The 15,064-nt window shown below is 40.4% G+C and overlaps 1 protein-coding gene across 1 annotated transcript in view; it reads right to left on the bottom strand.

The window, feature by feature from the left end:
• Positions 1 to 15,064, bottom strand: part of SUGT1 (SGT1 homolog, MIS12 kinetochore complex assembly cochaperone) — a 55,224-nt gene that overhangs the window by 20,660 nt on the left and 19,500 nt on the right. The window contains exon 11 of the mRNA XM_005668449.3: positions 2,882 to 2,972. Within this exon, the coding sequence (XP_005668506.1) occupies positions 2,882 to 2,972 (91 nt within the window). The remainder of the gene's footprint in view (positions 1 to 2,881; positions 2,973 to 15,064) is intronic.

The raw sequence follows: 15,064 nt of genomic DNA, 5'->3' as shown, positions 1-15,064 counted from the left end.
AAGTCACAAATGCGAGTCACATGTATAATTTAAAATATTCTAGCAGCCATGTCACTAAAAAGAATCCGGTAAAATGCTTTCTCATGTTTTATTTAGCCTAATATATCCAAAATAGTATTACAACATGAAATCAATATAAAAAACTAAGATATTTTATATTCTTCTTTTCACATGAAGTCTTCTAATCTAGTATGTATTTTACACTTGGATCGCATCTTAATCCAGTCATATTCCAAGTGGTCAATAGGTAATGTGGCTGGCAGCTCTTACAAAGGACAGTACAGCTACAGAGCTTAAAACAAACAAAACAAAAGCCTGACCCGATATTTCCCTATGAATGCATCAGGACACATTACTGCCAGCCTTATGTCCCTCTTCCACTACCGCCCCTCTACATATTTCTTTTCTCAAGAGCTGAGAAACTACTCACTGTTTATTCTGTTCTCCCATCCTTTCTCCTCTCTCTGCCCCTCTCAACCCCATCCCCACCACCCCTAAACAAAACTACAACACATGTTAGTCTTATTCCGGGCAAACATACTGTTTTTCCAATTTTATCTACTCTTCCTCTACCACTAATCTCCTCTATCTTCTGTACATTTTCACTAGTAACCAAAGGAACAAAAAAAGGCACACCATGGTAAATTAAGAGCCTAGAGAACATAGGTTTAATTAATCCTAATGCTGATTCTCCAGATGGGAGCACAGTTCTAATCTCCATTTTACAGATAAGAAAGCTGGCCCAGACAGGTTAAGCAACTTGCCCTTATCTGCAGTCTCCAGCTTGAAGCACACAAAAATCCGACAAGCGTATTAACTCCTTACAAAAATAAAACAGGTGAGGAGGAATAGCATATTGAATTTCCAAGGCACTGAGTTTAGAAAAAGTTTTTAACACTAAAAAATCTTTAATTTTAGAAAAATATTAACATCTCTAGATGGTAGATGAACTACTGAGAGACAGGTAACCTCTTTGCTTATTCACTGTAAAATCAGATAATTGCAAAGTCAGCAGGGACTTCCCATTGTTAAAAAAAAAGCAGCAACAAGCAACATCACATATGGGTGGAAGAACCAGACCTAGACAATGAAGAGCTGGGTGTAGTCCTAGACAGTGAAAACTGCTAGGCAATCCTGGACAAGCAGAGTCTAAAATGGGAAGAACAATACTAAGCTACCTACTATACAGGGCTGTGGTTAGAGTTAGGTTAGATATTACATTTAAAGTATTTCTTTCAAAACATGCTTTAAGCTAGATGTACATCTCAGCCCAAAAATCTCTGGGAGTCAGCCCCAAGACGAGAGCATAAGATCTTTAGCGCATCTTTCACATAAAGTGGGAGGCAGAATCTTAATAAATAGCTTATTAACTTATCTTTCAATTCTTAGAAACGATCTGTTGGTGTCAATTCCCTGGTTTTGTTAAATACGCTATAGGTTAGTTACGATATTATCATGCAGGGATGCTGGGTGAAGGGTACATGAGAACTCTATTATTTCTGCAAGTTCTATGAGAATCTAAAATTATGTCAAGGAGTTCCCGTCGTGGCTCAGTGGTTAACGAATCCGACTAGGAACCATGAGGTTGCGGGTTCGATCCCTGGCCTCGCTCAGTGGGTTAAGGATCCAGAGTTGCCGAGAGCTGTGGTGTAGGTCACAGACGCGGCTCCGATCCCGAGTTTGCTGTAGCTCCGGCATAGGCCGGTGGCTACAGCTCTGATTAGACCCCTAGCCTGGGAACCTCCCTATGCCACAGGAGCGGCCTTAGAAAAGGCAAAAAGACAAAAAAAAAAAAAAAAAAAAAAAAAGTCAAAATAAAATTTTAAACGAATCATCTGTTGGCTAAGGCAGTGTTTTCTAAAAAGTGCCACAAGGAAGTGTGTTTTCTGTTACAGAATTAAGCAATCAAAAACTTAAAAGTAGGTGAAACATAAAGTTACCACCTTTCAGGCATCAGATCAGAGCATTATCTTTAAATAAAAGGAAAATTCTCTCAATTCATTAATAAGACCACTGCTGAAAATACGGTCTTAGATTGTGACCTGCAGATTATCATTCTGTAAGAAAAATACCTATCTGCCTAATGCATGTGATTAGACTTGACCCCCAACTTAGTCATCTGTCCCTTAAAGGGTTAAGAAATCAACCCTGGTTTTCAACTCTACTCCTCTGCTTGCCTTAGGCGTTCATTAGCTGTTTGCTTCATCTCTCAGCAATACAAAGAAATGAGCTCGATATTTTTCTCTGTGAAGCCCTGAAATTCCAAGAAATTAGAGTTGACACTATTAGAAGAAATAGCAAGGAATAAGTAAGAGGGGAGAAGGAAAGAGGAGGAATTAAATCAGCAGAGTGGACTACTAATTTACTTAAAACAGAAAAAGCAGCAACAGAGAAAGGGTAACACACAAAAGCAAACAATCCCCAACTAATGTCATAAAGTGATACAGTAAACAATAAATCCCAATTCTTTCTGGGCTTTTGCTGCCATTCGTGTTCTTACAGAGTTGAAGAAGTTAGGACCATTGTAGGGAAAGATACTTTGTGGAGTTCCCGCTATGGCACAACAGGATCGGTGGTGTCTCTGCAGCGCCAGGATGGAAGTTCAATCCCCAGCCTGGCACAGTGGATTAAAGGCTCTGGCATTGCCACAGCTTCGGTGTAGATCACAACTCCAGCTTGGATCTGATCACTGGCCAAGAACTCCATTCGCCACCAGGCGGCCAAAAAAGAAAAAGAAAGAAAAGAAAGGGTATTTTGTATTCATCACAAAGCAACCTTATTATACTCTAAATAATGAAAGTAGAAAGAATACTCATTACTCTTTCATTTCCACTATATAACACAACACGAATTTAAAACTTATCAAGGCCAGAAAACAAACCTGCTATGAACTGTTTGGGGTTAGGCACATCTCCTTGTCCCTCCAGCTTTTCCCATCTCACAGCTTCTGGCTTTTTCATTTTAATTTCGATCTGGAGGAAACAGCAAATAAAACCCATTATTCAATGTAAAATAACCCAAACAATGAGAAAATGTAATTTCCCTAAGTCATCAATGTTTTACAAGAATAGCGTCCTTGAGACAGTTTCCTTAAATTATACAAAGTTAAATTAAAAGAAATTTTAAACATTCTTGTTTCTACTTAAAAGCCACCACTGGCAAACAACATACATATCCACTATAAACTACATTTAGAGAGTCTTGGAATCCTTCCCCCACCCCAAAGCAGTGTTCTCAACCAGGGGTGATTTTTGTGCCCCAAGGAACATCTGACAATTTCTGGAGACATTACTGGGTCATCACAACTAAGGGAGGGGTGAGGAGAGGCTAGGGGTGGTATAAATACTCTACAACATGCAGGCCAACCCCCACAACAAAGAATTATCCAGCCCCAAATGTTAACAGTGCTGGCCACTGAGAAACCCTGTCCTAAAGGAATTATAGCCCCATGTACATGAACCTGTCTTCGAGGAGAGAAATTCATTTCACTGTACAAAAATAATAAGCTAAACAGAGGGCAGTCATCAGACCCCTTAAGATATAACTTGCTTCATAAGTAGTATCCTGTAAGCTGCCTGCTCTGACCAAGCTCACTTCCGTTGTTCCTGCAAACTGCATACCCTCCAAGTTACACAGAGCTTAAACAATCACAAGACTTCCTAAACTGCTTCTGATATGAAACATCTCTGAAGGATGGGTTCTTACAGTCACAGTTAACTGTTGTTAGGAACATGGACCTAGTCTTGCCCACTTCAAAGTGGTCAAGACCACGAACTATTCAAATGGGCCTCGACGAGTGTCTCATGGAAGACTTTTTGACACCAGAGAGCCAAAATCTCCACCCTCGGATCACACTAATGCCACCATTTTCGGAACATGCATCCCATGCAGAGGCATGTGACTCATATATGAGAACACTGCACCGAACACCGACGACTTCACTGTTCTCTTGCCTCCTGTCATTGTTCCCGACACCTCAGACCGCCCTGCTTCTCTACCCCATAAGTATCCCATGCCCCTCGCCTCTGGAGAGGCAGATGTGAGATTTGTTCTCCCTTCTCCCCACTTGGCTGTCTCATGAATAAAGCCCTTCTCTTTTGCAAACCCCAGTGTCCCAGAACCTTGCTGTTCTTCAAGTAAAGGGACCTGGTTTTATAACCAAGCGATGCTAACACTTTTACAACCATTCATTCAATAATTATTAAACTACTGTGAGCAAGGTAGAGTCTTCAGGAATGTGAGGAATTTTTTTAAAAATAGTAAAGACACGACCATGTCCATTCAATAGTCTCTAAGATATCTGAAAGTTACTCAAGAGGCAAAACAATGTTCTAAAAGCTCAGGAAAGATCACACCCAGTTGTGAAAAGGAAAGGTCTGGAGGCACCCTGAATACCCTGAAGGGCTATGAGCGCTTGCAATGGTAGAAGGATAAGTCTCTGCAGCAAAGGTAATTGCCTAAAACTGGAGCCCTGAGATGTGAAAACATACAGTGCATTAGGCGCTACCAAGTAGTCTGCCTCAATCCAGGCTTTGGTTAGTGCAGGGAAAGATACAGATGAAAAAAAGACGGAAGACAGACGACGAAGAGCTTCTGAATGCTAAACTAAGGCCACTTATTAAAATGAAATGTTAATAACATTCTAAAAGCATCTTTTATACTCTAATCAAAGCTGGTCCCCTAGAATCCAGCCTTAACCCTCACACTCACATAGCACTTACATCTCTCTATTCATGTTTTCATTATTCTAATAACACTCTAGCCCCCATTTTTAGCCTAGCAAAACACAGCATTTAAACTACTAGTGGAGTTCCCATCGTGGCGCAGTGGTTAACGAATCCGACTAGGAACCACGAGGTTGAGGGTTCGGTCCCTGCCCTTGCTCAGTGGGTTAACGATCTGGCGTTGCCGTGAGCTGTGGTGTAGGTTGCAGACGCGGCTCGGATCCCGCATTGCTGTGGCTCTGGCATAGGCCGGTGGCTACAGCTCCGATTAGACCCCTAGCCTGGGAACCTCCACATGCCGCAGAAGCGGCCCAAAGAAATAGCAAAAAGACCAAAAAAAAATAAAAAATAAAATAAAATAAACTACTAGTAAATACAGTAATAAGTATTACATAAATAGTTTACAAATCAAATTATAATTTTATATTCTAATGGGTTTTTTTAAGAAAACAATCACCACTTTCGTTAAACAGAAAAAGGAGATTAACAAAAAGAAAAGCCTATTGTGTCAAATTTTGGTTCTTTGACCCCTTGGGAGTAGATGAATCATTTAAATTAGCAATTACGGAGCTCCTGTTGTAGTGAAGCAGAAACGAATCTGACTAGGAACAATGACGTTGCAGGTTTGATCCCTGGCCTTGCTCAGTGGTTTAAGAATCTGGGGTTGCCGTGAGCTGTGGTATAGGTGCCAGACATGGCTTGGATCCTGTGTAGCTGTGGCTGTGGCATAGGCCAGCGGCTGTAGCTCAGATTGGACCCCCTGGCCTGGGAACCTCCATATGCTGCAGATACAGTCCTAAAAAGCAAAAAAAAAAAAAAAAAAAAAAAAAAAAAAAAATTACTGGTAATCTTTGTAACACGTGCAACTAAAATCTGTGTATTTAAAATACTTAAACACTACCAAAAATCTGTCAATTTTTTTTTTTTTTTTTGTCTTTTTGCCATTTCTTGGGCCGCTCCCGCGGCATATGGAGGTTCCCAGGCTAGGGGTTGAATCAGAGCTGTAGCCACCAGCCTAAGCCAGAGCCACAGCAAAGCGGGATCCGAGCCGCGTCTGCAACCTACACCACAGCTCATGGCAACGCCGGATCCTTCACCCACTGAGCAAGGGCAGGGACCGAACCCTCAACCTCATGGTTCCCAGTCGGATTCGTTAACCACTGCGCCACGACGGGAACTGCACTGTCAATATTTTCAGATATGAAGTGACTGTATGGTAAGGGCGTGATATGAGTATTTTCTTTAGGCACATAGAAATACAAAAAAATAAAAGTTTCCATTAAGAAAAACATGAAACCAATCTCAGTGGAAAAGGGGCAAAAAGATTAATATTTTTAATATAATTTATGTGTTTAAATTCTACATAAATAAAAATATTTAAGAGGATCTCCAGAATTCCCTAAAACAAACTATGATTAACTTTTATTTTTTCTTACACAGTATTAAGTCAGAAGACACTGGTTATTTTAGGCTGTCATTGCTAGGATATTTATCAAAAAGGGACAGAAATCCAGTAACTGGCAATGACACAGCAATAGTTACCGAGACTATTAATTTTCTTTTTTTTTTTTTTTTGTCTTTTTGCCTTTTTGCCTTTCTAGGGCCGCTCCCGTGGCATATGGAGGTTCCCAGGCTAGGGGTCGAATCGGAGCTGTAGCTGCCGGCCTATGCCAGAGCAACATGGGATCTGAGCCGCGTCTGTGACCTACACCACAGCTCATGACAATGTCGGATCCTTAACCCACCGAGCAAGGCCAGGGATGGAACCCACAACCTCATTGTTCCTAGTCGGATTGGTTAACCACTGAGCCACGATGGGAACTCCAAGGACTATTAATATTAAACTAAATTTAAAACTGCATCTTGCTCAACTTTCAACTCATCCAGAAATGAAGACTTGCAAACAGTGTGTCCATCAACAGTATCCTTAAGTAACCTCAGCCACAGGGCATCCTATATTCACACCTCCTGCTCCCTGCTTAGCACCATCCGTAAAAAGTCCCTTGTTTCACCCGAAGAGCAGCACGCACTAGCACTCACATCCACTGAGAGCCACTATAACCTAGTTACTGTGTAGCATGAACAAAGAGGGCTTCATAAAGCCAAAGTTAAAGCTCCAAGAAACAACCTGTTTCAACTGAGACACCGTGACCTGAACTTGAAATTACACATAATCCATTCATTAAAAGAGTGGCACATAATAAACTATTTAAAGCAGCTTTTTTTAAAAGGTAAAAGAAGACAGGGTGGAGACTAATTTTCTACGAACTCTTTTTTATACCTACTTCACTTTTAATGCTTATATATGCTTTTAAAAATGATCCTGACAGATATTCTCGAATTACCACCAGCCCAATTTCATACATTTTTATTGCAACCATTTATCAGCCATTCTACTTTCATTTTTAAGTCAAAAATAGTTTAAAAGTTAACTTAGAACTTTGATAGTTTGCCTGAACGTTGCTCCCACATGCACAAGGAAGGCTTTCAATGTGCTGTAACATCCCAAAGCAGCATTCATGGATTACCGGTAAGAATCCTCGCTGTGCTGGACTGTCAGTTTTCCGTATCATGTGTGCCATCACCCACTTCTAAGGTGCCCTTTGCACAGCACGGAGGTTAATGTTTCCAATGAAAGGAAGTTCAGATTTAAAGAAAAGCCATTACTCCTAAAGGATCAGAGCATTCAGGCACTACCTTCTTAAAAAGGAAGTTCCTACCCACTACTACTACTATTATCCATATATAATGCATCATTCCCGGAGATGAGAGAGCTATACCGTTTACTGGTAAACTTTGTTTCCTACCAACTTTTTTTTTTTTTTGGCTTTTTAGGGCCGCAAAAAGGAGGACGTTCCCAGACTAGGGGTCCAACTGGAGCTACAGCTGCCGGCCTAGGCCACAGCAATGCCAGATCTTAGTTGTGTCTGCGACCTACACCACAGCCCACGGCAACGCCGGATCCTTAGCCCACTGAGTGAGGCCAGGGATCAAACCAGCATCCTCATGGATCCTAGTCACATTCATTAACCACTAAGCCACGAAGGGAACTCCCTCTAGCAAACTTTTGAGAGCCACTGGTTTCAAAGCTGCAGTCATTAAATAAGTGTTCCTTTCTCTTTGGATTGCAGCTTTTTGCACATTTAACTGTTGTATCAAGAGTTCCCATGTGGCTCAGAGGTAACGAACCCGACTAGTATCCATGAGGATGCGGGTTTGATCCCTGGCCTTATTCAGTGGGTTAAGGATCTGGCACTGCTGTAGCTATGGCGTAAGTCAGCAGCTGCAGCTCTGATTTGACTCCTAGCCTGGGAACTTCCACATGCTGCTTGTGCAGCCCTAAAAAAGCAAAAAACCAAAAACAAAAACAAAAATAAAACACTTGTTGTGTCCAAACCCTCTGTCCAATAATAGAAAAGCTCAGTCTTCCTGAGGCCAGGCTGCACATCTATGTCTTCATTTTTTACACTCAAATAATTTTATAATTTTTTTTAATGCAAAAGATGGTAATGAATGAAGAGGAACTACATAATCTTCTCCAAAGTTCTAACAGTTTCATTCAAATACTGACTGAGCGCCTACTCCAAGTCAGGCACTGTGCTGGGGGTAAGGGCAACACCTCCACTCCTCTTGAACAGTGTCAATCAGAAGACATTTCCATAAGAAAAAATTCCCCTGTAGTGACAGACCTACATTTGGGGAAGTGTCTTAATTATCTGGAAGGAAGGATGCCAACATGACCTCAGTAAAGAAGATGGAGTGATTACATTCTCAGCTCCTTTATATTTTTCAACATTGTCTATGATCTGCATTTATTACTTTTATAACCTGAATAAAAATCTGAGTAAGTAACAGCAGTAAATAACATTTATGGAACACTTACTACATATCCCGTGCACTGTTTCATATATACCACCTCACTCAAGAGAAGAACCCTATACAGAGGAGAAAACCATCCATATTTTAGAGATGAGGGAGCCAAGAAATAGAGTAACTTGCTGGAAATGTCTTTTATTGTTAAAAGTTCTACTTATTTTATTTCCTTAGAAATAAGCAGAGGTTGAGACAAGTCAAAAACAATCAGCTGTGTAATTTCAGAAAGAGTAGAGTCACAAATAGGTGCCCCTTGTTGGATGTATGACTCATCTCAGTGAGCCTCAGTTTCTCCTACAAAATGGGTTAACAGGGCCCATCTCAGGGTTCTTAGGACAATTAAATGAGACCATGCGTGAAAAAAAATATTACACTATGTCTGGCAAATAATAACTGAGTGCTATTATCAATATCTTCATCATTGTTATAATTAGCTAAAAAAATCTGAGCAAATTATTTCACATCTCTGGGTTCATTTCTTTACCTGTAAAAAAGAAACAACAATACCCACACCATGCAGTAATTGTGAGTATTACATAGGATAATACTCAGTGATCAAAACAGTTACCTACTCTAATTCTCTACAGATCAAACAATATGGAACTGGCTAAATATGCTATGGTAAATGCATATGATGAAATACTTTGTGAAGTTCCTGCTATGGAGCAATGGGATCGGCAGTGCCTCTGCAGTGCCAGGACACAGGTTCGATCCCCACCCAGCACAGTGGGTTAAAAGGATCTGGCATTGCTGCAGCTGCAGACGAGGCGGCAACTGCGGCTCAGATCTCATCCCTGCCCTTGGAATTCTATGTGCCTCAAACAAACAAATAAAAAGAAATACTTTGCTGTAAAATATTTAAGGACATGGAAAAAATATCCATAATGCATGCCTAAGTTTAATAAGACAGCTATAGACAGCATGCGTGGTAAAATCTTCTTTTAAAAATATGAATACAGAGATCTGTCATGGCTCAGCAAAAATGAATCTGACTAGTACCCATGAGAATGCAGGTTCAATCCCTGGCCTTGCTCAGTGGGTTAAGGATCTGGCATTGCTGTGAGCTGTGGTGTAGGTTGCAGACATGGCTCGGATCTGACATTGTGGCTGTGGTGTAGACTTGCACCTACAGATCCGATTTGACCCCTAGCCTGGGAACCTCCAAATGCCAAGAGAGCGGGCCCTAAAAAGCAAAATAAATAAATAAAAATAGGAATATACATTAATAGAAAAGGCAGCAAAAATATACTCCAAGATCCACGATTTGTGCATATCAGCAACTGATCACTATACTATTAAAAAAAAGAAAACTTATTACCACCAGTGCATCAAAAAGACATAATAAAATAACAATCCAACCCCCCACATCTATGTGCTTAAAAAACAAAAAAGCAGTTAGCATCCTGTCCAGACACCTCCAATCCCATTACATCATAATTAGGATTCTTTTATGAATATCAAAAAAAAAGTTCTAAAACTTCCCAAATTTTGGTGGGCTGAGAAGGGGGATTTTTGTCACTAAGATACACATTTTTATTTCCCACAATTCCAATTAAAACCCTTCATATTGGAGTTCCTGTCGTGGCTCAACGGTAACAAACTTGACTAGTATCCATGAGCACAGGGGTTCAACCCCCGGCCTCACTCAGTGGGGTAAGGAACTGGTTTTGCTGTGAGCTGTGGTGTAGGTAACAGACACAGCTCGGATCTGGCGTTCTGGCATTGCTGTAGCTGTGGTGTAGGCTGGCAGCCATAGCTCTGGTTTGACCCCTAGCCTGGGAACTTCCATATGCTTTGGTGTGGCCCTAAAAAGACTGGGAAAAAAAAAAAAAAAAAAAAAAAAAAAAGCCATCATATTTTATACTGATATAATACGAAAAAATTATTTTGACTAAAAATAGTAACCCAAGAAATATTTCCACAAGGGCACATTTACTCAAAGGATTTTGAGAATTCTAATTTTTTTTTAGAGGGAGTGAACATTAATCTTTAAAATGAATATTTAACAGTACAGCTGTTACTGAAGTTATAACCCTGTGATTGTGAGAATACAGCCATGAAATTAACAAGATGAAACAAAAGAAACATTAGTTTCTTAATAAAGAAAATGGATTAGTAGGCTGATATAAAAACTGGTATTCTGTAGAAGATAGAAATAACTATCAGATGCTAAAAACATGAATTCTGACTAAGAAAAACAAAGCAGATATTACACGGTAGAATATTTAGTTTAGAAATGTTATTTCAATAATTTAAGGATCATACCTCTTACTATCTTATTGCAAATTATATTTCACTTGAATTAATAACACTTAACCAATGGTTATACATAAATATGCAACATTCATTCATCCTTGAAGATAAGAAAACAGGCATCTCGAAAAGCAAAGAAATAGATCTTTAAACCACAGGTTTTACAGAAACTAATTTCAAGCAGATTTCAAGCAAAATACACCCTTTTCTCAATCACATAAATGATCCAAGACACCCGCACACATATGAAAAGCAAATTACTATTTTTCCCTTTTAGTGTCATCACTAAATAAGCCTCAGTAACCTGGAGAAAGATTGTATTTTCAGCATTTTAACGCTGTCTCCCTCTGCTGTACAAAAAGGGATTCAAAACTTTCGTTCCCCTTAAGATAAAATTAAGTAAAATTCTTCCCATTTGTTTCCCATAAAACACAGCATAAAAATGGGTAATCTGGATTTCCCTTGTGGTTCAGCAGATTAAGGATCCAGCATCGTCACTGCAGTGGCTCAGGTCACCGTTGTGGAATGGGTTCAATCCCTGGCTCAGGAACTTCCAACATGCCCTGGGTATGGACAAAAGAAATAAAAAGAAAAAGGAAAGGGTAAGGGATTTTTTTTTTTTTTTTTTTTTTTTGGCTTTTTAGGGCCACACCTACAGCATATAGGAAGTTCCCAGGCTAGGGGCAGAATCGAACTGCAGTTGCTGGCAACACCAGATCCAAGACATGTCTGTGACCTACACCACAGCTCATGGCAACGCCAGATCCATAACCCACTAAGCGAGGCCAGGGATCGAGCCCGAGTCCTCATGAATACTAGTCAGGTTTGTTACTGCTGAGCCACAATGGGAACTCCAAGAAAGTGTAGTTTTACAAAGTAATGTATACTACTTTGGGTTAGGACAATAAAAATAATCGTCTTCCAGAATATATCCTTCAAATCTAAATTCTTTAATCCCAGAACTTAGGAAAACCTAAACAAAGAGGCACTTGCTTTATACAGGTAAAAGTATTCCTCCTAGGCCAGGCCAGGTTAAACACTTTAGTAACTTGTGAACCTGGGGAAACATTTATTTTATTTTATTTTATTTTATTTTTTTTTTGTCTTTTTGCCATTTCTTGGGCCGCTCCCGCGGCATATGGAGGTTCCCAGGCTAGGGGTTGAATCGGAGCTGTAGCCACCGGCCTAAGCCAGAGCCACAGCAACTCGGGATCCGAGCCATGTCTGCAACCTACACCACAGCTCACGGCAACGCCGGATCGTTAACCCACTGAGCAAGGGCAGGGACCGAACCCGCAACCTCATGGTTCCCAGTCGGATTCATTAACCACTGCACCACGATGGGAATTCCTGGGGAAACATTTAAAGTCCACAAATTAATGAACGAACGTACATATACCTGTATGTATTTTGCTTTTTAGGGCTGCCCCTGCAGCATATGGAAATTCCCAGGCTAGGGGGTCAAACTGAAACTGCAGCTGCCAGCCTACACCACAGCCACATGGGATCCTTAACCCACTGAGCAAAGCCAAGGACTAGCATCCTTACAGATACTAGTCAGGTTCATAACCCACTGAGCCATAAAGGGAACTCCTGAACTTCAGTTTCTTTTCACCTGTAAAAGTAAGAATGGAAATACCCTCTAACAGGTTCGTTAAGGCCAACATCAGAATCCAATTTAAATTCATTCTCTGAACAATTACTGAGCGCCCACCCACTAAACAGAGTGCAGAGGGCTAGGGCTGCCACATTTAGCAAATGGAATATATTTAAAAATTATTCACTGTTCATAAAGTTAAGTGGGCATTCTGTACTTTATCTGGCAACCCTACCCTGAGCACATACAGAGACACAACTATGACAGCTTCTCATCCTCAAATACTTACTAAGAATAAGAGAAAGAAAACTTACATATTAACCAAAAAAAAAAAAAAAAGGTAAATTGAGAACACAGTTACATGGGGTTGGGGAATGGTTAGACTCAACAAGCACTCACAAGATTCAAAGAAGAAAGAATAAGATATGACAGTGTTTAGTTATATCTTTGATTCTAGCCAGAGAGACCTGTATACTCACCAAACCTATTATTCTATTATATAAGGGAGCTTAGTAAGACCGATTATTTGCCATGTGGTCACACAAATCAGTTAACATTTAAATCACTTCAAAAAGACATACTTAAATATCTCATGAATAATTTCCTGATCGCCCTCTCAAATCTAGATCTAGTTTTATGCTTGATTACTTGGCCCAATATTATTTCATTAAAAAAATTCTAAACCATGTGGATGCAGCTGATAAGACCAAAACCTTCCTAAGACGTCATCCCTTTTCTCACATTCTATTGTCCAAGCAACTATTTCCTATCTGCCTAAGTAAACAGCTTTGTACTCTTCAAATAGCTATACGGAGAAATCATTTTCATTTTTTTTTTTTATAAGTGAAGCTCTCCCTTTTATTTACCTTTTTTGCTTTTTAGGGCCACACCCACAGCACATGGAGGTTCCCAGGCTAGGGGTCGAATCGGAGCTGTAGCCACCGGCCTACGCCAGAGCCACAGCAACTCGGGATCCGAGCCACGTCTGCCACCTACACCACAGCTCATGGCAATGCTGGATCTTTAACCCACTGAGTAAGGCCAGGGATCAAACCTGAGTGCTCATGGATGTGAGTTGGGTTTGTAACCTCTGAGCCACAACAATAACTCCAAAATCATTTTTAATTAGATGCAAAAGCTACTGCTAAACTGGAACTATAGTACTGTAACTACCTGGCACTTCCTGCTCCCACCCTATGCAGGTGTCCCTTTCGTCCTGCCGACCCAGTTACCACTCTTCATAGCACAGGTCTATGATAGGAAAAGTCACACAATTAAACCCAATAGTTAAACATACTACCTTGGAGGACATGCATTAAAAAGGTGTAGTAATGGCAAAAAATCCTATCGTTCCTTCTCATTAACTCTTCATATACCTTCATAAAAATCTTACAGATTGAAGGCTTTCAGAGGTCCTAGTCCCTATCAGTCTCATTTCTATAGACGCTGAAATTCTGTCCTATAATCGTGTGTCTTAAATTCACAGGGCAAGCTAAGAACCAGAGTCAGGTTTTAATTTTTTCAGTTCACTATTTTTCCTACTAAATTACATTTCTACCTAATCCTACATCTTTTTTTTTTTTTTTTGTCTTTCGTCCTTTTAGGGCCGCACCTGTGACACTTGGAGGTTCCCAGGCTAGGGGTCAAACTGGAGCTGTAGCTGCCGGCCTACACCACAGCCACAGCAACGCCAAACCCAAGCTGAGTCTGTGACCTACACCACACAGCTCACGGCAACACCAGATCCTTAAGCCACTGAGTGAGGCCAGGGATCGAACATGCGTCTTCACGGATACCAGTCGGGTTCATTAACCACTGAGTCATGACAGGAACTCCTACATCTTTTGATTGGTGGTTGACATAGTCCCTGAATTTTATTTATTTATTTATTTATTTTGTCTTTTTCCCCTTTCCTAAGGCCGCTCCGACAGCATATGGAGGTTCCCAGGCTAGGGGTCTAATCAGAGCTGTAGCCGCTGGCCTATGCCACAACCATAGCAACGCAGGATCCAAGCTGCATCTGCGACCTATATCATAGCTCACAGCAACGCTGATCCTTAACCCACTGAGCAAGGCCAGGGATCAAATCCGCAACCTCATGGTTCCTAGTCGGATTCATTAACCACTATGCACGACGGGAACTCCCCTGAATTTTAATTCTATAGTATATTTTCACTTCTTTTTGAAAACATAAAGAAATCTAAAAATTATACAGCAACTCAAACTGCGAATTATTCATTAATCCCTTAAAACAAAGTAACCTAAAACTCAACTTAACTAAAAAAAACAAGAGAGCAGACTCATCTTTATAGTAGTTTGTATTTTTGCAACCACTGGGAAAAGAGTATGGAGATTCCTTAGAAAACTAAAAATAGAACTACCATTTGATCCAGCAATCCCACTCCTGGGCATCTATCCAGAGAAAACCAGGACTCGAAGACACATGTACTCCAATGTTCATTGCAGCACTAAATACAACAGCCAAGACATGGAAACAACCTAAATGTCTATCAACAGAGGAGTGGATAAAGAAGATGTGGTACATATACACAATGGAATATTACTCAGCCATTAAAAGGAAAGAAATAATGGCATTTGAAGCAACATGAGCGGACTT

The sequence above is a fragment of the Sus scrofa genome, chromosome 11 (assembly GCF_000003025.6).
Source record: "Sus scrofa isolate TJ Tabasco breed Duroc chromosome 11, Sscrofa11.1, whole genome shotgun sequence".
In the NCBI taxonomy this organism is placed as follows: domain Eukaryota; kingdom Metazoa; phylum Chordata; class Mammalia; order Artiodactyla; family Suidae; genus Sus; species Sus scrofa.
The sequence above is the reverse complement of the archived record's forward strand: the minus strand, read 5'-3'. Positions and strand labels throughout refer to the sequence as shown.